Source organism: Polypterus senegalus, chromosome 6, assembly GCF_016835505.1.
Source record: "Polypterus senegalus isolate Bchr_013 chromosome 6, ASM1683550v1, whole genome shotgun sequence".
NCBI lineage: Eukaryota > Metazoa > Chordata > Cladistia > Polypteriformes > Polypteridae > Polypterus > Polypterus senegalus.
Window position 1 is genome coordinate 60094791 of NC_053159.1, and position 14178 is coordinate 60108968.

The 14178-nt window shown below is 37.3% G+C and overlaps 1 protein-coding gene across 3 annotated transcripts in view; it reads right to left on the reverse strand.

The window, feature by feature from the left end:
• Nucleotides 1-11658, reverse strand: part of mthfr (methylenetetrahydrofolate reductase (NAD(P)H)) — a 29319-nt gene extending 17661 nt beyond the window's left edge. The window contains exons 1-6 of one of the 3 annotated variants that reach the window (XM_039756071.1): nt 11592-11658; nt 8787-9057; nt 8207-8445; nt 6107-6217; nt 5836-6029; nt 3933-4183 (exon numbers count right to left, since the gene is read on the reverse strand). In XM_039756071.1, coding sequence (XP_039612005.1) covers nt 3933-4183; nt 5836-6029; nt 6107-6217; nt 8207-8445; nt 8787-9037 — 1046 coding nt within the window. In that variant the 5' untranslated portion in view covers nt 9038-9057; nt 11592-11658. Of the gene's footprint in view, nt 1-3932; nt 4184-5835; nt 6030-6106; nt 6218-8206; nt 8446-8773; nt 9058-11420 lie in introns of those variants that run through there. The other 2 variants (XM_039756070.1, XM_039756072.1) reach the window with 2 other exon arrangements.
• Between the last annotated feature and the right edge of the window lie 2520 nt (nt 11659-14178).

The window sequence follows — 14178 nt, forward strand, 5'->3', positions numbered from 1 at the left end:
GGAGGGGTGAAGAAGATAAGCTCATGAAAGTTTAGCTTTTTTTTGGGTTTACTTGAATATTACCGTGGTTGGGCCTGAGAAAGCGGTTATGTGGCATCCCTACTTTAGTGGCAGAAGTCAATTACAGTCTCTGAATTCCCAAAATATTAAATGAAACAGCCTATAAATAGGGGTAAAAGTGACTGAAGAATGGCAGCGATCTTTAATATCATAATCATCAGTTTTCATTTTGCAGGAGTTAATTGCCCTTATTTGTTAGATGACTATGGCCTTCAACTGATGCATACAATGTTCTCTATTCAGCTTTGTAAACAATGCATGCGGTATTGTAGCTTTTGTCTTTTACAGCCAGACATCCACAGAATTGACATTTAGGCCCAAACGTTGGTCAAATGCAGAAGTTACCAGTGAAGACAGACAATGCAGTATATGGTACCGAGACGTCACCTATTGCCGGAATGGCAAAAACAGTTGCTTTCAAGGAGACAGCTAAGCTTCAAACTCCTGACCAATTGACAATCAGATGGAACCTCAATTTGCTAGCAATACAATTTCCTGATTTGGTAAAGAACATCAATTTGGAACAGATTTAGCTTTTCTCATAAATCAACACACATTTTCTGAATTTCCCCTTGAAGATTAATAAAGTATCTATCGAATAAGAATTAAAAATGAACATAAACATGTTAATGTATGTAAGCAGATAGACTGTCTGGGCTCTTGTCCATTCCTCAGATTACAAGTTGTATAGATCCACATTTTAAGTTGAACTCATTTACATTGCTTCATGCCTCAATTCAGGTTGTCCTGGTATGAGACATTTTCCTTTTCCTTCCTTTTGTTCAGTTTGTTACTGCTTTCAGAAAGGCAGTTTTGTTTCTTGCCGGTACAATACTCTGAAAGATGTCAATGTAGTGTGAGGATTCATTCATTCCCTATAGAACAGAAGACACTGGTGGAAAGTATCTATAACCAACGTAGCTGAGCTACAAAAACAAACAATGGTACATTATTTGCTTAAAAAAAAAAAAAGTTTGACTTAATCAGCCTAAAAAAAACATTATTTTGCTATTTTTGGCCAAATAATTTCAATGGCAAAAAATATGGTATATTCCTAGCTCCTGCACATGAGCACTGTGAGGTAAAGGATATTATAGTCTCTGATAACATTCAATGTTAATATGTGTGTGTAGCTCCTTAATGTCTCAAAGCTCAAACAGTTTAAAAAAAAAATAATAATTACGATAAATTATGTTTCTATCTTTGATGCACTACCAAAAACAATTATGTCCTGTATCAATGCCATTTTAGTGCATTTGAAACATATTTTCACACTGATATCTTCAAACAGTGTAGCAGTATGGATGCTGTAAACTGCACAACATCAAGATCCAGCCCAGCCACATAAACTAACATGCCAAGTACAATACCAAATAAGGGGGAGGGGGATTGATGGAGTGGAACACACACAAAAAAAGTAATATTATTCTGTATAATCTGAATCATTAGAAATGCAAAACAAACCTTGTTCCACTAATGGCATGTCTAACTTATGTCAACGTGTATGTTTTTCAATACCATCAGCTTTGGAAAGTACATAGAACTTTCCATGAAGTGGATCAAGTCTGTAAATCAACAACCATATTATCTACCCAATGTGACTCCCACACATTTCATAGTCCTGGAGGAAACAACCATGGACAGGGTGTCAGTCCATTACAACAACAAAAAAGGTCACACACCCACACCTTTGACAAGGCCCAATAAGACATACAAGTGTAATGTACAAGATCCAAAAGATCCATCCATCCATCCATTTTCCAACCCGCTGAATCCGAACACAGGGTCACAGGGGGTCTGCTGGAGCCAATCCCAGCCAACACAGGGCACATGGCAGGAACCAATCCTGGGCAGGCTGACCCACCGCAGGATCCGAAAGATGTGTATTTTTATTGTAAAAATGTACTATTATCTCATCATCATGTAGGCAGTTCTACCACTATTCCTCGTCAACATATAAAGGTTACAAAATAAGTTTATATTATTAAAAAAAAAAAAAAAAAAGATCCAGGCTAAATTATAACTATTTCATAAACTAGTTTTACATTGTGGCCTGTTATGCACTATTTTTGCAACAGTAGAGGACCATTTGTTTAGATAATTGTTCTCAGTTTGCAAATATTTCATTGTTGCAATAATACGTATAATATACTTACAAATTGACAATACATGCAATGAGCTACAATATTACAAACAAGAATGCTTGTACCCTAATTCTGCGACACTGTGTTAGCTGCACTCATTCTGTTTATTTTAGAAAAAGAATGCTCCAATTATTCAGTTTACTGCAGTCTCTCAAACTCAAGGTTTAGTTTGCACCAGAATATGAAGAAGAAAAAAAAAAAACAAAAAAATAAACCAGTTTATTTCATTAGTTGCCTTTCATCATTCTTACAGACATCTCTCAATGACAACAGATACAGACATTAGATACATAGGATTGCACTCAAGGGAAAATGAAGATAGTTCCAAAGAGTTTTATAAACGCTTTCCACAATTTATATACAGTTCAGCCACAAAAAAGTAAGATCAAGTAATGCCAAAAATCAAGAAACATTAAGGACAAAAACTCTTCACTGAACAGTGTTTGGGTAAACACAACGTGTTTCTTTATGTCCATTAACACCAAGAACCAGAAACACACTGATACTCTAATTTGCATCAAAATTTCTGAAAGGTTCTGTTGCCTATAGAGCAATCTGAAACAGGAAATTACTCTGACAATTGCTCCCGTTGCCCGGTCTGTGTGCCTCACATTTATATTGGTCATTAATACTAGTTCTACAAAATTCTTTGATATTTGCTACATACATTCTCAGTACAGAATGATGTTACCAAGGTGGGAAGAACACTGCTATTAGTCCAAATTAAAAACGACTCCTTGTACTTTATCTGCATTATAGAGAACATATGCACAAAAACTAATGAACAAATTTAACAATTTTCTACAAGAGTAAATGTTTAAAAATGGTTTTCAGATGAACAATGCCTTAAATTCAATGTTGTTGGCAGCAGGATGCTCAGTCACCACAAACTACTGAAAGCTTTGCTCATCATTGTGGATTTCAGATCTAGAAGCAAACAAGTCAAAGTTTTACTAGAGATTTCATGATAAATGTTGGAAGAAAACACTAGGACAAAAAAAAAAAAAAAAGTGAGTCTAAGCCTATAATATTGCTGTGCCTAGTTCCAATCGCTAGTGGGGAAAAAAGAAAAACATTTTGAAAAAGCGGTTGGAATTTAAAAAAACTGCCAGAATTGTGATATTAGTCATTTCTCCCTTTCACTGGTTTCTTTGGTGATTTAGGCTTTTTGTTCTCATGTTATGTACTTATTTTGAATAATCAAAATTATTTAGAATAGGAAAATTAGCAAAGGAGTGCATATCGTTTTCTTTCAGGCTAAAGAGAATGAACTGTAATGTACAGCATTTATAATACTATTTTACTTTAGTTCCTTCCAAGCAGTTTTTCCGTAAAAATTAGGTAGGTCATAACAGGGTGTGAAGGCAAAGATTTCAAACCTTCTAGCATATTAGATAGTTATGAGATGGGGCTCAGGAAAGTTAGGTAGAGTTTACATAGAACTAACCTGTTTAAAACACATATAAATTTGCAAGCAAAACAAAACGCATTTACAAAGACAATCCAGATCACAAAGTACAACTTAAAGAACAATCCTACCAACACGCTGGTTGCAATTCAAATATACAGGCTCTGGATCAATATGTTATGTACTATTTTCTACACCCAACAATGTATTGTGAAAACGTTAGTAAATGAGATGTTAATAATAATTTATTAAAAAACATGATTCTATCTTATCAGGTTTATATGAATGGAAGGGATTGATGGGTGTACTGTGGAGCTCACCTTGGGTCTTCACGCCACATTCCCAGCTTCCTCAACACCTCTATGGTGGCCACCTCTCTGTTTAAGGTGTAAAAGTGAAGTCCGGGCACCTCACCACTGCCCAGCAAAACTTTGCACATATCCACTGCCTGATCAATGCCATAGTTACGGATTGCTGCATCATTGTCTTTGATTGGCTCAATTACTCCCTTGATCTCTTCTGGTACTTCCAGCTTGGAAAGTTTCACCAGCTGTCGTAGAGACTGGTATCCCTAGGTATGAAAGAAATTACAGAAGGTGGAGGCAATTACTCCCAGTTTATACCCATCTGACACTGATGCATCAAGAACCTGTTTTGATTAGGAATTTTTCCCTCATATGCGAATAATGATGCAACTATTTTTACATTAAAAAAGGTATATTAGGAACAACCTATTGTGTTAGGGTCTCAGCAATAGTGGATAGTTTCTAAGGAAACCATTATTACTACGTACCAGGCAGATCATGTAGGAGGCTGCATTTGTCTTTCTTAAAATTACCCTGTAACAAACCTAACACTGATTTTTTTCTTGATTACATTTTTATTTTGCTGACAAATGCAATCAATATTAAAAAAGGCAGAATAATCATTTATATATTACTTCAGTGTAAAATACATTTTTACAGCAATATACTTTCTATACAATACTGTAGATCAATTTTTAAAATTAAACTGTAATCTGTGTCTTGCTTCTTATACTAGAATTTCACATCCAGGAAAGTATAAAGGTGCAAAAATAATGTGAGCTTTTTGGTGTTTTCCCCCAGTGCAAGGAGTATGTTTATTGCAGCCCTTTTGTTTTGTTCCAATACATCAGTGACTGCAAATTAATAGGTTTACCCTTGTAGTCTCTTTCTTTCCCTCTCTCAGTTACATTTAGTCAACTTTCTGTGCAAAATGTGAAGCATGAATACTGAATCTGCAGAAAAATAATTCAAAACATTAATAACTATTGGCAGAAGAGTGGATGTGTACAGGGAAAAGATAGGAATTGCATTGCAAGATCAGGGTGCCACATTTACATTTATTTACCCATTTTTAGGAACATGCTTAAAGCCAGGTTCACAGAAAAGCCTATCCTGGCAGCTTTGGTCACATTAGAGTACTCACTCCTAAATAGAAGACCAGAAACCATGCTGACTCACACTACCATTTTAGAGAAGTCATTAATACCTTTGGAATGTTGAATAGATAAAGAAATTCCAAACGGACAACAAGAGAAACTGTAGATTCCATATGGAAATTTGGTCAGTTTAGAATATAAAACAAAGTTTCTGAAATAAGTGAGGGAGTAGTTATATTTACTGTACTGTGTGTCATTTTGACTTTTGCTAATTGATTGGTAAATGTGCATGCAGAAGTCTTTAATTTCTTTTTTGAAACTTTCAAACATTTCTAAAAGTGTCAAAAAGCAAAGTACTTCCATGTACATAAGGACTTTGTGTACATACCTGAAAGAAAAATAACACTGGAATTACATACAGTATGTATACTACTGTATTACATAAACATGGGAATTATCCATAGTCCAACAATGGAAATATGTTAAGAGAATTGTTTAACATCCGAGATTTGATACTATAGGTCATAAGCCATTCTTTGCTCTGTCATGTATAACACTAAGGAGTTATACATTATGCAACGGGTTTACAGGGACAAAAGTAGCTATGCATGAAAATCAGATGAAGATGATGAAATTAAAATACACACTACCCATTGGCACATTACAAGGCTATTGATAACAGTTAACATATTGAAATTAAACACTGCCTCCACACCCTCCTACCATGAGTGTAAACAATTAGACTAGAATTTCAAAATAATGACACAAAAAGAAACATTCTCTGCCAATTGTCCAAGCAATTATTAGAATAAATATAGTACCTGAATGGGAAATATTCCTGGTAGAATAGGGCAAGAAATCCCAATCGCACGACAATCTTTCAGGAACTTCAAAAAGGTCTCAGGCCTAAAGAACAACTGAGTTATGATGAAGTCCGCACCAGCATCCACCTTCTCTTTGAGATGTTTCAGGTCTTGCTCATAGTTTTCCGCTTCTGGATGTCCAGTTGGATAGCCTAAAAATATGACCAAAATAAGTACAATTGTTGTTTTTTTTTTAAATCAGAAACAAACAGAAGGATACAAAACTTACCAGCAACACAAATATCAAAATAATCTTCAAATTCACAGCGAATGTGCTTTACAAGGTCCGTGGCATAGCTGAAACCTCCCTCTTCTTCTTCCCACTCTTCACCAACAGGGTCTAAAATAAATAAATACATACAGTTGTGCTTGAAAGTTTGTGAACCCTTTAGAATTTTCTATATATCTGCATAAATATTACCTAAAACGGGCGGCACGGTGGAGCAGTGGTAGCGCTGCTGCCTCGCAGTTAGGAGACCCGGGTTGTGTGTGCTTGGTGTGTGGGTGTGTTTGTGTGTGTCCTGCGGTGGGTTGGCACCCTGCCCAGGATAGGTTCCTGCCTTGTGCCTTGTGTTGGCTGCAGCAGACCCCCCGTGACCCCGTGTTCGGATTCAGCGGGTTAGAAAATGGATGGATGGATATGACCTAAAACATCATCAGATTTTCACTCAAGTCCTAAAAGTAGATAAAGAGAAACCAAAAATATTTTACTTGGTTATTTATTTATTGAGGAAAATGATCGAATTTTACATAATTGTGAGTGGCAAAAGTATGTGAACCTCTAGGATTAGCAGTTAGTTTGAAGGTGAAATTCGAGTCAGGTGTTTTCAATCAATGGGATGACAATCAGGTGTGAGTGGGCACCCTGTGTTAAAGAAGAGGGATCTATCAAAGTCTGCTCTTCACAACACATGTTTGTGGAAGTGTATCATGGCACGAACAAAGGAGATTTCCGAGGACCTCAGAAAAAGAGTTGTTGATGCTCAAGCTGGAAAAGGTTACAAAACCATCTGTAAAGAGTTTGGACTCCACCAATCCACAGTCAGACAGATTGTGTACAAATGGAGGAAATTCAAGACCATTGTTACCCTCCCAAGGAGTGGTCAACCAAAAAAGATCACTCCAAGAGCAAGGCGTGTAATAGTCGGCGAGGTCACAAAGGACCCCAGGATAACTTCTAGGCAACTGAAGGCCTCTCTAACATTGACTAATATTCATGTTCATGAGTCCACCATCAGGAGAACACTAAACAACAATGGTGTGCATGGCAGGGTTGCAAGGAGAAAGCCACTGCTCTCCCCAAAAAAAACCCCATTGCTGCTCGTCTGCAGTTTGCTAAAGATCACATGAACAAACCAAAAGGCTATTGGAAGAATGTTTTGTGGACGGATGAGACCAAAATAGAACTTTTTGGTTTAAATGAAAAGCGTTAGTTTGGAGAAAGGAAAACACTGCATTCCAGCATAAGAACCTTATCCCATCTGTAAAACATGGTGGTAGTAGTATCATGGTTTAGGCCTGTTTTGCTGCATCTGGGCCAGGACGGCTTGCCTTCATTGAAGAAACGATGAATTCTGAATTATATCAGAGAATTCTAAAGGAAAATGTCATAACATCTGTCCATGAACTGAATCTCAAGAGAAGGAGGGTTATGCAGCAAGACAACGACCCTAAGCACACAAGTCGTTCTACCAAAGAATGGTTAAAGAATTAAAATAAAGTTCATGTTTTGGAATGGCCAAGTCAAAGTCCTGACCTTAATCCAATTGAAATGTTGTGGAAGGACCTGAAGCCAGCAGTTAATGTGAGGAAACCCACCAACATATTGAGTTGAAGCTGTTCTGTAAGGAGGAATGGGCTAAAATTCCTCCAAGCTGGTGTGCAGGAATGATCAAAAGTTACAGTTGTTACAGTAAGTTAGTTGCAGTTATTGCTGCAAAGGGGGGGAAAATCACACCAGATACTGAAAGCAAAGGTTCACATACTTTAGCCACTCACAAATATGTAATATTCGATCATTTTCCTTAATAAATAAATGACCAAGTAGAATATTTTTGTCTCATTTGTTTAACTGGTTTCTCTTTATCTGCTTTTAGGACTTGAGTGAAAATCTGATAATGTTTTAGGTCATATTTATGCAGAAATATAGAAAGGGTTCACAAACTTTTAAGCACAACTGTAAATAATTCATATAAAATGCCTTAAAATGGATAGACGGTTTATTGCGAGGTTCAAAGAAATGTCAACTCATAAGACTTAAATGAGCTAAGCAATTTACAGTATCCAAAAACAACTAAAAGTGGTAGCTCAACGTTAGCGGGGCACTTACCACCTCGTAATGCCATTAAGTTTTTGAGACCCAGACGTTTAGCCTTTTTTAAGTGTTCAGTGATTCTTTCTTTACTCTGATTGCAACAAGTGATATGAAGTACTGTTTCTAGGCCACAGTAGTTGAGTGCTGTGCTAGCAATCATCATTGAAGAAGTCTCTTTGTCCGATCCAGGATCTCCAGCAGGATGCCAAGTCACATCAATAAACAGTGGACCCCCTGCCCCCATGCGGTCAAATCTATACATAAAAATGTAAAATAGCAACACTTAAGACAGTACCAGAATTACAAATCTAGAGTGACTGATCCAAAATGAAATTTCAGATCAGCAAAAAATATATAATTACCGAAAATTACAACTAATGAAAGTATAGGTAAGCAGAGGAGAAAATGGAAGTAGGAAAACAAAGCACCAAAGAAAAAAAAAGACAGACAAAATTAGGGAAGACTGTAAACATACTTTTAGAAATTATAGATTAATACAGTACAATGCTAACAGAGAAGGAAAGTTGTATGGGAACGATGCAATAACATGTGCAAAATAATTCTCTCAAAGGATCACACTACCTATGTGTCACACCTGGATATTAGGTTAACCGCTCCATTTGCAGTTCGTGGAGGGAAGAACTCCAGTGAAAACCACTTGTCACCAGAGTCAATCCGGCGGCGCATTTTATCTCGTAAACGGTCGGTCCGGTCAGCATCGAGGACTGGAGTGGAAGAGCGTGAACTCTCCTTAGAGCTCTCTCCCCCACTAGAACTGCTTGTACCACTGGAGTCACCCTTGGACAGGTGACCAGCACCATCTGTCAGTTGAACATGGTTTACCATGGTGGAAAGGCAGGACTAACCTGAAGAAAAAACAAGAACACTTGCTGAAATACTGAAGTGAGCCTTTTTGAAAATGAATGTCTTAAGACTAATAATATGGAAAAATAAGTTTACAAAAATTATATAGCAAGTGTATAATGCATGATTTTGTGTGTGTAGAAAAGACTGCATTGGAGGAGGAGCTACTTATAAGAGGTATAATCAATCTTCAGGCATTTTTCAGTCTTTACACAACTGCTTTCTGTAGTTAAATGGCGGGTTAAATGTTCTTTTAAGTAAACAATGAAATCTTTAACTTTTAACATTTAATTTTTATCTTTTAGAACAGTTGGTACACAGGCAGGTTTAAGTTTTTTTAATTAGGGTCACAGAATAAGTAAGAGGGGGAAGACAATCTGTAAACTTAAGAGTCCAGTTCCAGTGTCATTATAGGACAAAGCACATCTTTGCACTTGCCTTTACCATTCCTTAAAATGCAAATTTTGTATTCATCATGCAATTAAAACAACTGTGGTAAACTCTTGTGATAAAAGGTCCCAACAGAATCAATTGTACTATTTAGTAAAAGAAACTTAAAACTTATCATAGACGATAATACTGTAATATTTAAACCACTTAACACAAGCACCTAAAATCTATAAACACGGCTTTGTTTTGCTGTAGGCTCTACACACCACCTTTTTGCCTTCACATTCAGTATAGAAACTATTCCTCCTTGCATTGCAATAGGACCTCAGATGGAGTGGGAGACATAAGCACCACTAGTGACAGATCTTTGTCATAATCCACGCAAACCATGGCTATCGCTCTGCAACACTGCAAAATCTCTACCAATAGGCTGAGAAGCAAACAACTACATCACATAGTCTCCAAGCTGCAAATGCAAAAAACACGTTATTTCACAGGACAGCACACACTTTGTGGGAACACTGCCCACAAAATTACATACAGAAAAAAAAAGTCTGCAAATAAAAACTATTTGATAATACTTAGAATGATGGCATGCTATCTTGGCATTTCAAATCAATAACTGTGCTACATTAATAAGGATATAATAATAAGGATAAGGACTATTTTAGACATGACTGTGGATACCAATATATATTAAAACATAAGCATTTTTGTCTGCACCTTCCTAACGCAAATTAAAAGGTTGATGGGCCAAGGCATTATAGAACTGATATTGTGCATGCCACTTCTGAACATATTACTTTAAGTCGATAATTTTGTCACTGTAGATTTCAATGATGGTAGTTAAATAGAATGCTTCAGTAAGAAACTTGCGTATTTTACCATTTTTATTCATTTAGCATTTTAAAATATTCTCTCTCCTTTTACATGGTACTGTGCTATTAAAGCTTTATAACTGAATACTCTTAAAATAATGTTAATTATTTCTGTTTTTAGTAACTTCTTAGTGAAAAGCACATGAGTAACTTAAAAACACCATATTTTAATCATTCTGCAGGATCAGTATTCATGCATGAACCATTTGACAAATTCACATCTCGGAGCAAGTCAAGTATGGTCTGGAAATATTCTGTGTGGACAGGTGACTGTCACCATGTTTTTATATCATGCCTCATATTTACTTTTTCAAAGAACATGCAGTACACACCATTTAACATATTTTCCAACTGGTTTTGCAGCAATTATGTCTTTTAACAGAACCAAATAAAAAACAAAACAAGTAATTATTAAAAGTGACACATCTAGACCTAGACATCTAGACATTTTTTTGCCTAAAAATGGGTTTTGGATTAGTTTTATATGAAAGCAGTCTCATAAATGGGTTTCCTATATTCAGTGAAAACTCCCATCAGGCTGACTGATAACTCTAAGGTTATATTTTAAATACACAACAAACTCAATCGGACTGAAATGTCTAAATAATACAAATGACTATTGAAAATGTGATTTGACGTAGAAGACGAAAAACTATGGGCACGCTAAACTGAAATAAAACTGAAAAGCAGCATGATTAATAGTAATAAAAAATATGCTGGGATGAATGAAAAGACTGCTAATATATACAGTACACAAAACTGAATGCTATGACAAGAATTGTAATTAAAATTAACTAAAAGCAGCATGATAAACAAAAATAAAGTCATTAACAGAATCGACTAAAATAAATAAATAAATAAAAACACGATGAATCGTACTATAGATGAATTAAAACGCAAATAATAATAAAGTTCACTCTGAAATACTATGACTCGCTTATAAAGAATGATGTTCACAACATTAACATATTGCTAAACAAAGATAAGACATAAATATAAAATGTCCACCATCGCGGTGGTGGGGCATCCCGACCGAATCAAAGCCTCAGAAGCAGACAATAAATCTGCAAGCAAGGGCACGGCTGTGAATAACTGACCCGGGATGAGTTTCCTTTCGTCTCTCTCCGTGAACACAACTGTTCGTTCCTTCCAAAAACTCTGATACACTACTACACCTCTTATGTCGAAAAAGCCGTAACTTTATTTGCTCTACCCACGGCTGCTGGCACGCGGCTCAAACACTCCTGTATCCAAAGCCACACACATACTTCTCTATAGACATCCACATGCGATTGTGGCTTAAGCCCTAAAAGGCCCTGCCTGCTTTTCCCATTGGCCCCGCCTTTTCTTGCACACGTGACCGGGAAGCCGGCGCGAACTGCACGTGTTGAGCGTTTAAAACTAACGTCACGGTTCAGGAGGCTCGGAAGGAATTTGGCTGCGTCAATTTAAACCAAGTTGTCTTTCAAATTCTCGAACATGTTAGCAAGATTAGTGGTTTTATAGTATCCTTCGCCCGAACGCGTATTACATGAAATGCATATTTTGATGGCCTTAAACAGACAGCCCAGTTTTGAAAAGGCTAGCTCCCATTATTCTCATTCATTACAGGGCATAGTTTTCATTTTTGCTGTTCATACTGCGTTATATTTTACCCCTCTTCATCTGAAGTGTTTAGTGATATATGTGTTTGCGCATATGTGCCATATTTAAATAATAAAGGTTTCTTTGATTGTTATGATGAACAGTAAATACAGTATGCGCAGTTTCACCATTTGTTTGGTTCAAGAGAAATTAGACACATGGATTTCACTGGCCTGAAGCATATTAATGACATAAAGGTGAAAGATATTTTAAGGTATACATGGTCATCATTGTCACATGCGCAGAGCACAGGGAAATTCTTACTTGCATGTGCTAATAAGCAACAATGCCATGATTAACAAATACAACTACCTGTCATGCTTACCTTAAAATACCTTGCGATGAAACTTCGGTTTTCCCTATCTGAAAAACACAAGAGGACATATTCAGAGTAGTTCCATTTATTTTCATAGTTTACTTGCAAGCCCAGAACACTGTAAACATTTACAAATATTTTACTCAAAATAAGAGAAAATAAGATGTAATTAAACAAACTTGCATAATAATGTGTAGCACCATGTAACATATACATATACTGTGTAATGCACATACTCATGTCAGGTATGGTTGGGTAACATGCACTGGTACAACTCGTTGCTGCACCCACCACACAACAAAACAGCTCGGGATCATGGTTGGCAATCCCACAGGCAGACACGTGGTCCAGTTCCTACTTCCAGAAATGACCATCTATCTGCCACAGCCAGGTGTTATGTGGATGTCCCTTTGGCCTGGCCCAGCCACTCGGGTCCTCAGCAATGTGGATCTTGCGAGCCAGATCTCCCTCGGGGAATCACACCACATGGCTGTAGTGCCATAACTGACACTCCATCACAATGCAGGTAATCTGCCTCATTTGGGACTCCATGAGCAAACACTTATTCGGCACAAAGCCAAACCAGTGGCACCCAAGGATTCTCAGAAGAGACACAGTACTGAAGGAGTCCAGTCTTTGTCTCAGGTCACTGGATACCGTCCATCTCTCGCAACCATATAGCAAGACAGGAAGCACCAGGACTCTAAAGACTTGGACCTTCATCCTTTTACAAAGATATTGGGAGCGCCAAACACCCCTTTCCAGCAACTTCATGACCTCCCCATGTTCTCCCAATCTGTCTACTGACTCCATAGTAAGATTCACCAAAGACATGAATGTTGCTGCTGAGATAAATAAACCTCTCAACAAGTTCGACACTCTCTTGGCAGACAGACACACTGCTGATGGCTGTGCCCAGGAGGTCATTAAAGGCCTGGATCTTGGTTTTTATCCTAGACACTCTCAAGCCCAGACACTCAGTCTCTCAAGAGTACCGATCAGAGCCTCCATTGACACTGTGAACATCACAGCATCATCGGCAAAGTCAAAGGCATAAAACCAGACTTCTCTGGTCGCTACTAGGTGAGCAAGTGATCGCGGATCCTATTGAGGATGACCCAAGCAAGAACCTTACCTGGCACCGAGAGCAGTGTTATCCCCATGTAGTTGCTACAATCCAAGTGATCACCCTTCCGTTTCCAGATATGGCTGACAAGTCCTGTTTTCCAGTCAGATGGGATGACACCCATCTCCAAAATGGAAGCAAAGATTGCTTGCAATGCCAGGAGGACAGACTTTCCACCAGCCTGGATAAGTTCACCCCAGATACCACAGATCCCTGCAGCCTTCCCTACCCTCAGCTGGTTCACCACCGGTACAATGTCACAAGTTTTTATTTAGGTTCTTAAATTGTTGTTCTATTTTTGATGACATTATTTTGAGATTTAATTCGAAGGTTGGAGCAAATAGACCAAAAGCCACAAGAGAAAGCGAATAGAAATGAGAAACAGTTAATTAATACAATGTAATGAATGATGTAATCCTTTTGTTTCACACTCCTTGCTTCTTATGGCACCTTTAATATTTAGGTTAACCACATGTTTTCAGATATCCTGATGATTTGCTTTTTATTCCATGACATGATACATCTTCCTTATCTTTTGATTGCCAAGCATGAGATGTTACCTGTGGTCTCGTTCATACCTGACAAATTTTGCTCTGATGGAGTCACAAATGAAAAGAGAAAATACGTAATGTTACAGAAGCCACTGTATCATATACTATAAACCTGTTACAGAAACTTCATTTTACTGACTGGTAATATAAACATGCAATCCCCAGTTCCTAGTACAGAATAGCTGCTAAGATCTTTGCTTAACCAGATGGAGAATTTA